We start from the raw sequence: 10,300 nt of genomic DNA on the forward strand, positions 1-10,300 counted from the left end.
TACTTATTATTCTCATTCAAGGACAAATACTTCTTATATTTCGAGGATTGAGTACTTCTTATACTTCTTCAAGGATACTTCATACTTCGCATACTTCAAGGGTTGATACTTCTTATTTACTTCGCAACGCTCCGGAACTTCACAAAAGAATAAAGGCAAGTACGTACTTTTCAAGTCCAGTATTCTTTCACTCTTTCCTTCATCAACAAAAATCAAAGACTACTCCAACAACACGTATCTCGCTCCAATAACTACAACAACGGATTTTTTTCCTGAAGATCGCTCTTCAAGCAATATTCAAGAAAAAAAAGGCAAGATGTAGGATCCAAATATCGCACAAGTATTTGTAAGTGTGCGAGATTCATAAAAGGCTGTGCGATAATGTCGCACGGAGGATAGGAAATAAAAGGAAATAGGAAATAAAAGGAAATATGAAATAAAAGGAAATATGAGCTGTCATCCACTAGGTAGCATCCTATATAAAGAGAAAGGCAAGACAGAGAAAGAAGAATAATCAGAAAAGGATACACATTTTAGGATGAGAGAGGGAGACACAATTAGAGAGAGAGAAAACAGAATTTGTATTATTATTATCTCCTTCTTCTTCCTTATTCAACCAAGAGCTCCAAATACTCATTAATGGAGTCTCAATTGTAGTTCATATGTAATTACAAACAATCATAGTGAAATCTAACCCCGTGGATGTAGATCACCTTGATCGAACCACGTAAATATTGCGTCTCTCTTTATAATTTTAGCACTTTTATCTTTATTTTCATATCAAATAAGTTTAGATCTAGAAATCATACTCATGATAGTACAAGGGGTGTGTTGTAGGATTTCCTGCAACTACACCTATCGGAGAACTCTCACGATCTCAAGCCAATCAATAGATTGTACTCGTACGATAGAAGATGCAAGATCAGATCACACAACTACGATAAAAGTAGTATCGGTTTGGCTTCACAATCCCAATGAAGTGTTTAAGTCGTTAACCTGGTTTTAGAGAAGAAAACCAAAGGTTAAAGGAGAATCAACTCTAGCGAGCGCACTAGTATCACACAAACGTGTGGGGATTAGTTTTGCACAATGCTAGATGTCTCCTTTATATAGCCTTCAAATCAGGGTTTTGCCTTAGTTACAAAGCAATCCATATTCACCGTTAGATGAAAACCTGATTTAGATTCAAGCTAATATTTCTCAACCATTAGATCGAAAACTTAGCTTGTCACACACACTTAGGTAGACGTTTACTAGGTTTGTGAAAACCGTTCCCAAACATGTGCGTGTACGTTGGTTCAACATAGTAACCCAAAAGGTTAACCATATGATCAATTCATATTAACTTAGTTCTCCTTCACCATAACTAGTTCAATTGACTCAAATGAACTAGTTAGAGAGTTGTTCAATTGCTATGATCAATTCATATTAACTTAGTTCTCCTTCGCCAGCCATTACTATGTTATCATGTATGGTTCTTTGAGGTACAAAGAGTTTTGACATGGGCTTATCAAGTAGTGGTTGTATGTGGTTGACTGGAATTTCTTAGATGATTTTATAGGTGACACAAATCCCTGTAGGTCTGTATTGAGATGGCTTAGAAGGATGATGGCCTTTGGGAGTGTGGTCCACGGGGATGGCTGTTGAGGGAGTTAAAAGAACTATAAACCATATCTATCAGCTGTAAATGAGTTGTTTCTCAAAAAACTTTGAAAATTTTACTAGTGTAACTATCTGGATCTGGGACACGATGAAAACAGATGGAAAAAAATGACTTGCTTGATTTCTGCTGGGGTTACTGTGGCTATGAGCATCTGTACATTGTCGAAAAATTAACCTTGGAGTGATTGCTTCAAATAAGTTTTTGTCTACCACTGTATTTGGGCGTTGTATATTGATTTGTGATGTGAAAAATCAAAATTATATTTTAGTGAGTGATTTGGGTTAAAAGCCATATTCTCTTTACAGTGATCGTATCCGTGCGCCAAGCCTTGGCTACCTACCATATTGTAGAGAATTTGAGCACGACAATGGTTGCACTTTTCTATGTTCTAGAGAATTCTCTACAATGTGGCCACCACTGTGCTTGCTTTAAAATTGTGTGAAACTAAGATTATCCTAACCCTTAATCTTTTACCACCCTTATCTCCTTCTATTTCTTTTTTGACCTTTTTGTAATTTCTTATCCACAGCCACTGTTTGAATTCTAAAATATACAAAAGAATGTTAGAAATAAAAAAATGTTCTTTTCTTTTCCTTTTTTCTTTTCTCTTTTCATTTTTACTTCTTCAATGTCGATTTCCAAAGAGAATGTCTGTTGTTCTTTCTAAACATCAAAATACTCTTCTTCAAAGTTCCAAGCTCCAAGCTCCTTCTTCAATGGCCTCAGCACTATCTTTCCCAGGTTCCTAAACTCATTTCTTCCTTTTAAGTTGTTCTACTGTAATTTTCTGGATATTAAATTAAATTATTATTCTTATTTTGTTTCTGACTTCATTAATGGAAGACAGAGGAAATTTAGTACTTAAAAACCCAGTTTTAATTTCAGTAAATCTACTATTACTTATGATCCTGTTATCATCATCATCACTCTGTTTTGTTCTTACTGAAGAAACTGAAGATTTTAATGAAAAAGACAGAGATCCACTTTTGAGTTTCAAATCTTCATTAACTGATTCAAAACAGAGTTTATCAAACTGGGTTTCAGGGTTCAATAACTGGACTGGAATAATATGTAACAACCAAACTGGTAGAGTTATTTCTATTAAGTTAACTAACTTGAATTTATCAGGACAGATAAACCCTAGTTTGTGTAACCTTTTAATGCTTGAAACCCTAGTTCTTTCTCAGAATAATTTCTCTGGGTTTATCCCAATTTGTTTCAGAAACTTGAAATTCTTGAAAATTTTAGATCTTGGTTACAATGGGTTTCAAGGAAATGTTCCTTTAGTTGAGTTAGTGAGTCTTCCATACTTGAAAGAGCTCATTTTGAAAGGGAATTTGGGTCTAGGTGGTTTGATTCCTGATAATTTTAGTGTTAGTAGTCTTGAGAAGATTGATTTGTCGGCTAATTCGTTTCGAGGAGTGATTCCTGAGAGTTTATTTTACTTGAAATCATTGAAGTATCTTGATCTTTCGGGTAATGAATTGTCTGGGATGCTGAATGAGTTTTATCAACCTTTGGTGGTTCTTAATTTAGCTTCGAATAGTTTGTCTGGAACTCTACCTTGCTTTTCGGCTTCTGTGGAATCTCTTAATGTTCTTGATCTTTCGAATAATTCTATTATGGGAGGAATACCTACTTGCATTTCTTCACTGAGTGTGTTAGTTCAGCTTAATCTGTCTTTCAATGAGTTGAAATATCGAGTTTCTCCGAGGTTTATTTTCTCTGATCAGCTACTAGTTTTGGATTTGAGTTACAATGAGATATCAGGTCCTATACCAAGTGTAATTTCTGAAACATCAGATAAGTCGGGGCTTGTTCTGCTTGATCTTTCGCACAATCAGTTCTCAGGGGAAATTCCTTTGGGGATTACAGAGTTGAAGAACTTGCAAGGGCTGATTCTTTCTCATAACCGTCTTAGTGGAGAAATTCCTGCAAGAATTGGAAACTTAACTTATCTTCAAGCAATTGATCTTTCGAACAATTGGTTGTCTGGTTCTATTCCATTGAACATTGTTGGGTGTTTTCAGTTATTGCAGTTGAAGCTTAATAATAACAATCTCTCCGGGGTAATTCAACCTGAGCTGGATGCATTAGACAGCTTGAAGATTTTTGATATCAGTGACAACAGATTCTCTGGTGAAATTCCTCTTACTTTAGCTGGTTGTAAGTCGCTTGAAATCGTTGATCTTAGCTCGAATAATCTAGGAGGAGAGATTAATGAAGCAATCGTCAAATGGGTTAACCTCAAGTCTCTGTCATTGTCTGGTAACAACTTCCACGGAGCTTTACCAAACTGGTTGTTTTCATTTGAGCAAATACATTCAATTGATCTTTCGCGCAACAATTTCTCCGGACTCATACCAGATGGAGATTTTAATATCAGCTCAAGTTTGAATCACAGGGGACTCAGCAGCAACAACTTAAGACAATCATCAGCCACAAGAGATTCTGCAATAAGGGTGACCCTTGGTCTGCTAGGAAAGAATGAAATGAGTTTTGGTTACACTCTGTTATCTCCTGTTGGAATCGATTTATCAGTGAACTCTTTAAAGGGGGAGATTCCAGAAGGGCTCTTTGGATTACAAGGAGTAGAAGTCTTAAATCTTTCGTACAATTTTCTTGCGGGTCAGATTCCTATCAGTTTAGTTAAGATGTGGAGTTTAACGTCATTGGATTTGTCACATAATTCACTATCAGGTCAAATTCCAACCAACATTTCAGGCCTTCAAGAACTGACATTCTTAAATCTTTCTTACAATTGTTTGTCTGGCTTCGTGCCTGGAGAACACAAATTTTGGAGGTTTCCTGAAGCTTTTGCAGGGAATCCAGATTTATGCGTGGAAGTGGTTTCTGGGGAAGGTTGTCATAAAATGAAGTCGCCATTGCCTCCAGGGGAAGATATATTTGCAGGGGATGGAGATGGAATGATTTCAGTTTGGGCCTTCTGGATAAGTGCTGTAGTTAGTTTCTATGTTGGTGTTGTTGCACTCTTTTGTTTTCCTCCTGCAAGGCATTACATTTTACGGCCGATGAAGTCGGTTTATTGACTGAAATAACCGACTAATCTCTGGCCGGCGTAGGCTGAGATATAATTATTGATGTTGTAATGTTTTAACTTATTGTAATCTGTAGATGAGATTTTTCACTGTAAAATAAATACTAGAGCTAGATTGATATAATTACCACAGGCCATCATCATCAATAGTTCAATATTTAAGTTCTTTGTGATGTTGATTCTCCCACTTGCATATCATGTAGATTTGAGATTGCAGAAGACAGGTGGAGAGGACTGAGCATGAGAGATTGTAACTTCTATGATCAATTATGCAACCACAGAACTAGCATCACATTTTCAGCATAATTACATCCCATTACATATTTTCTTCTCTCTTTAAAATTTAAAAATCTAATAAAAAGAGTATACAATTGTTTAAATTATTTTTCTAATAAAAATTAAAAATATTGTTCTAAATTTCTTCACAATTAAATTACATTTACATAGGCTTTTGTTAAATGGGCTACTGAACAATATTCTAAAATGTGACCCTATAAAAATTGTTTTTCATGATTAAGTTTGCATTTCTGCATATGTTCTAAAAATCTCTACTTATATGGACTTTGGTGACCTCTTGCAAAGTGCGGCAAAAAACGGCGCTTTGTCTGCCCACGGCCATGGTAATCATTGGTATTGAATTGGCCCATCTAAGCTTCCCGAAGCGAACTGCAGAAGTAAAAAATAACAAAGAATTAGTACAGTTTATTTCAACTAACAATTGCTGGTTTTAACGCTTCAAATGGCACAAATGACGACTAGACTTTAAGAGGCTCATTTAATATTATTCGTGATAAAGTTCAAGAGATGATTTCTTTCTAACGCATTTTCTTATCTGTAGTTCTAAACATGATTAATGAAAAAAGACGAAAACAAATATCCAACAAAAATGGCAGTTACACTACAGTTGCTCCACCATGGTAATGATAAATGAGAAAGAACAGAATCAGTAACAAGGGTCTTACCTGGCTAACAATGGGATCCTTCGAGGTAGTGAATTCATGGGTCATACCTTCCCAGACAATTTTTCCCTTGTGGAGAAATATCAACCTATATTGCAATCCCACAGTTGGCATCAAAAAAAGAAAGAAGGAAATTGAATGTAAGAGAGCAAAAGTTAGGGAAGCTATGTTTGTATACCTGTCAACAGCTCTTCTTATGGTGCTATGCTGATGAGTAACAACAATATAAGATGCAATATTCCCAGGTTTTTCAACCGCATCATCACCTTTGAAGTGAACAGATCGTATAAGATCTTCAACAACAGTTGATGCTATTGGATCCAGCCCCGCGGTAGGTTCATCGTACAGAAGAACCTGATCACGAGGAATTGCTTCTAGTCATTAAAATGGATTATATAACATTGAGGAGAAGCCTATCGGAATTTTACAAGACAATAATTTACAAAGAAAAAATTAAAATGAACATGGCACATATTGCTTATATAACCTCATGATAAATAATCCCCAATTCCATCAAAAATATTTCTCTTCGTTAATTTTCTTACAAAAACTGAGGTTTCCTTGTAATGTTGTTCATGTAACACTAGACTTGGAAAGAACATCCTGGACAAAGTTATGCTCCCGAGACTTGAAAAGTGCACCTATATGTGTCAGATTTTCATTCACACTATGTTTCTACACAATTATGGATGCATCTCTCCGGAAATCGGGTCTAATCTGATTGGTTAATGGTTCCCAATTGGTATTTTTTTCGTGTCGCTGCTGCTGAGACTCCTAACACTGTATAGTACATGCTAACGCAAGAAAAGAAGTCCTAATGGACACGTTTCACACTACTAGTGCACTAAGAAAGGTTTCCAAAGGAATAGCTGTACTTCTAATGACACCAACATCAACGTTGTCTTCTCAAACTCTTTTCAAGACCTTCTTCACGATTGAACCAACAATCAACATCATCTCTGTCAGATATTCATACGGAAACTCCTACCAGCAGCATGTTCCTGGAACAGCCGACTCGAGAGAAATAGAACTCTAACGGCATTTCAAGACAAAAAAGGAATGAAGATAAAGTGATAAGGCCAGCAAAAACTTAACACTTCATTGGGCATTCAATCCAACGAAATTCAAGAATCACATGAAAAACAGGAGTTGTTTACAACTCCATTATCATGGGCAGACCTATTGTTTTGAGTCTCAGAAGGCAGATTGTAACCATCTCATTCTTGTATCCTAATTTTTGTTTCCACCACCTAACAGCCATCCATAAATGAAAACACATGAACTACCACTAAAGGAAGACACTAACACTACATAAATTTACATGTAAAAGCAACTTTGTATCAGCATGACCCAGTATTATGCTTGGTTCTATAGACCTGACATCCCATACCATCATATTTTTGTAATGAAGAAAATAACTTAATAGCTACGTATTGGGTATACCTCTGGTTCTACAGACTCCGATGTGTTATCGAAGATTATAGACCGAGCTAATGCTACCCGTTTTTTCATTCCACCAGATAACTCAGAAGGCATCCGTTCCTCAACTCCCTGCATATCAACAGGTCAAGAATTCAGCATTTTCTGAAACCACGAAACTAGGGATAATTTTTTGGATAATAAGATAAAATTCAACTAGATACCCATACCTTCAAACCAACAGCAGCTAAATTTTCTGTTACAAGTTCTGATATTTGATCCTCGGACATATCAGAATTTTCATACCTTAGAAGCACAACAGAAGACATTGAAAGTTGAGCATTACTGTTTTATGTAGAGTAGTTAACTAAAAAAAGGACATCAGTCAAACTAATAGAGAAATATTAAGATATTCTCTTACAGAAGGAAACCAACATTTTCACGAACTGTCAAGGAGTCAAACAGTGCGGCACTTTGAAATACCTGCAAATTATAAGAAGAGAAAAGAAACACCCGCTAAAAGACTTGATATGGGCTCACTAAAAAGATGAAACATGCACCAATAGCAATATCAGAGTTACAGGAAAAGAACATACCAAACCAATGCGAAGTCCTGACATATCATCATCACTTATCAAACCACGTCTCTTTCTTCCACGAATGTAAACCTCTCCCTGCCCAATAGTAGATATATTCAGAAAACCAAGATGGTTAATAAACTAAAAGTAGCGCAAGGACATTTCAAATGGCTGATCCCAACGAGAAAAATGGAATCAGATTTCATACCTTATCTGGAGCCAGAAGCCCTGCTATAATCTTCAGTACAGTAGACTTCCCAGTACCAGACGGCCCAATAATTCCAACAGCCTCCCCATGTCTAATCTGTACAATGTGATTTTGATATCCAATACAAATTAATCAGACAAGAGGAGGGATCCGAGGCTTCCTCGGTTGAAAACTAGCTTCAGCACTAGAATTTGAGCCAACAACTAAATCTTCCTAAATATTCAATTAAGGGTAAGGGAATACAACACATCAACTTTCATACTTTGTGATGAATTGCAAGATTCGGTAAATCACAGTATTTCATGTAAGCACATAAAAAATGGTATCACTCAAGAGTTAGTCTAACATATGAGGGAATAGGTGACCAAGGTGAATGATGCCATCATTATAGGTCTGACAAGACAGTATATCATACGAGTTCTTTCTGGATCTCCAAATTTCACTTTTCTAAGAACTACCATAACGTTCTAGAAGGATGGTTCAAGATTTCAATATTGGAATTGTGACATTTCATTAATGAAGCTAACATAGTCTAGTTGAGTACTAAAAGTAGAGTAAAATAAATCCTCCAAACACAAATTCGGCAAATAATGAGAAAGCACTCACCTTAAAGCTGACACCATTCAAGATATGCTTCTCACCAAATGACTTATAAACATCTCTACATTCAATGAGGACATCAGAATCATCCTCCACCTCTCTACCCACACTCAAATTCTCTTGGGCGGCAGCATCCTAGGAAAAGGCAATCAAAAAAACAAAAGAAAACATCAATTCGTCATTTCAAAACACATAATTGTTCACTGAATCATGGAAAAATATCCATAAACATGTGTAATCACACTAAAACTGCACAATTGCACTGAAATTGAAGTAGGTGATTTGGGGTTTTCTTTTAGTGAACTTACATTGAACTTCAGCCCTGAAATCCCATCTCCAACATTTCTAGGTGGTGCAGAACAGCAACAAAAAATCCTTTTCTCACTAGAAAAAGAAGACGAAGAAGAAGAAGAGCCCAATTTATTTCTACTTGGAACAACAATTCTACAAGAACCAGAAGAATTCTGAACCCCAGCCAAAGTAGGAAACACTGAATTTGATATAGAAACCATATTTGCTGCCATTTTTACCCCAAGGGATCCCGAAAAGGTGGGATATTGAAACAAACCCAGATTTAGAGAGGATAAACAAATAAAATCATCAAATCTCAACTTCTTCCATTGAAGAAAAGTATGATTTCTTGTTTTCTCTCTCTCGTTTCTGCAGTTTCTTCAAGAGATTGGTCAAGTGCATCAAAAGAGAAACGAATAACAACGATATATGGGCCCATGCTGAATAACCTTTTACAAGCCCAAATGTACAAAAATCCCACCTTCCTTACAAAGAAATAGACCCGGTTACCCGAAGGGATCCTAAATTCCTAATAGATTCGCCGACCTCTATTATTCATGACATTCAGTTCCAACAGCGGAAGCAAGTATGATTATACCCTCGTAGTCACTTTGGGACATTTCTAATTTTCTTTACATGAGGTGGCCTTGTTCATAAGAGTTGAGTTGTCATTTTGTTTCCCTAACCACCTGTTAGTTTAGTTTTCTATCATGTTAAATATCACTTAATGTAAATTTATCTTTACGCGGAGAGTTGATAATCAAAAATGAATAATTATAAGATTGAGATTTGCTCTTTAAAAAATAGGCTTGATTGGGATATACTCAAATTAATTGGGGTATACCCAATAAAACAAAATCAGGTCATTATGAAGTAAAGCCAAGCCACCCCTTAACCTAGAATTTTCTAAATGGCTAAAATGCCCCCCACAATGATTAACTCTGATTTAACTAAAATGATTAGGTTAGTTAAATTGGTTAGTTAGTTAGTTGATTTAGTTATAAGTTGGGTTTTAGAAATCATTTAGAGAGGGAAGTAAAATGAAGTAGTAGAGGAAGTTTTTGGGGGAAAAAGTTAGGGTTTTTGAGAAAATTTGTGATATGAGTGATTCAAATCCTGATTTTGAAGTGGGGGAGCTTTCTAACTTTCCTCCTACAGATGAGTATTTGTATGATGATCTACGAGATCATGATCAAATGGATTACATGCATGACCCTCACTTTTATTTTCCTCAAACTCATGATGGGTATGGAAGTGATGAATGTATTGAGCCAAACGAAGAATCCAATGACCAAGAAGAAGAGAATGAAGCTGCAAGTAATTAGGTAGACAACCTACGTGGTGAAGGTTGTGATTTTTCCATGCAAATGATGGATTTTGGTTTTGTTTTTTCATTTTTGCTGCACAGGGTCGGCAGGGTCGACGATTGTCGATCATGCTGGCCCAACACGCCGGCGTGGTTGTTAATTGAACGACGTGCCGACTTTACATGAGCAGTAATCGTGTCGGCAAGGTTGAAAATTT

General features: G+C 36.2%; 2 protein-coding genes across 2 annotated transcripts; one reads left to right on the forward strand and one right to left on the reverse strand.

The window, feature by feature from the left end:
* Positions 1–2,228: 2,228 nt before the first annotated feature.
* On the forward strand, positions 2,229–4,894 carry LOC113315768 (receptor-like protein CLAVATA2). Its single transcript, XM_026564027.1, has one exon. It carries the CDS (start codon positions 2,500–2,502, stop codon positions 4,711–4,713), a length of 2,214 nt encoding a protein of 737 aa, XP_026419812.1. The 5' UTR covers positions 2,229–2,499; the 3' UTR covers positions 4,714–4,894.
* A 94-nt stretch (positions 4,895–4,988) lies between these two features.
* LOC113315773 (protein TRIGALACTOSYLDIACYLGLYCEROL 3, chloroplastic-like) lies at positions 4,989–9,183 on the reverse strand. The gene is made up of 10 exons (XM_026564033.1): positions 8,794–9,183; positions 8,492–8,620; positions 7,886–7,981; positions 7,696–7,773; positions 7,521–7,582; positions 7,330–7,405; positions 7,124–7,231; positions 5,859–6,034; positions 5,684–5,768; positions 4,989–5,387 (listed from the first exon to the last, which is right to left on the reverse strand). Exons 1-10 carry the CDS (start codon positions 9,007–9,009, stop codon positions 5,346–5,348), a joined length of 1,068 nt encoding a protein of 355 aa, XP_026419818.1. The 5' UTR covers positions 9,010–9,183; the 3' UTR covers positions 4,989–5,345.
* Positions 9,184–10,300: the final 1,117 nt, after the last annotated feature.

Source organism: Papaver somniferum, chromosome 1, assembly GCF_003573695.1.
Source record: "Papaver somniferum cultivar HN1 chromosome 1, ASM357369v1, whole genome shotgun sequence".
Lineage (NCBI taxonomy): Eukaryota > Viridiplantae > Streptophyta > Magnoliopsida > Ranunculales > Papaveraceae > Papaver > Papaver somniferum.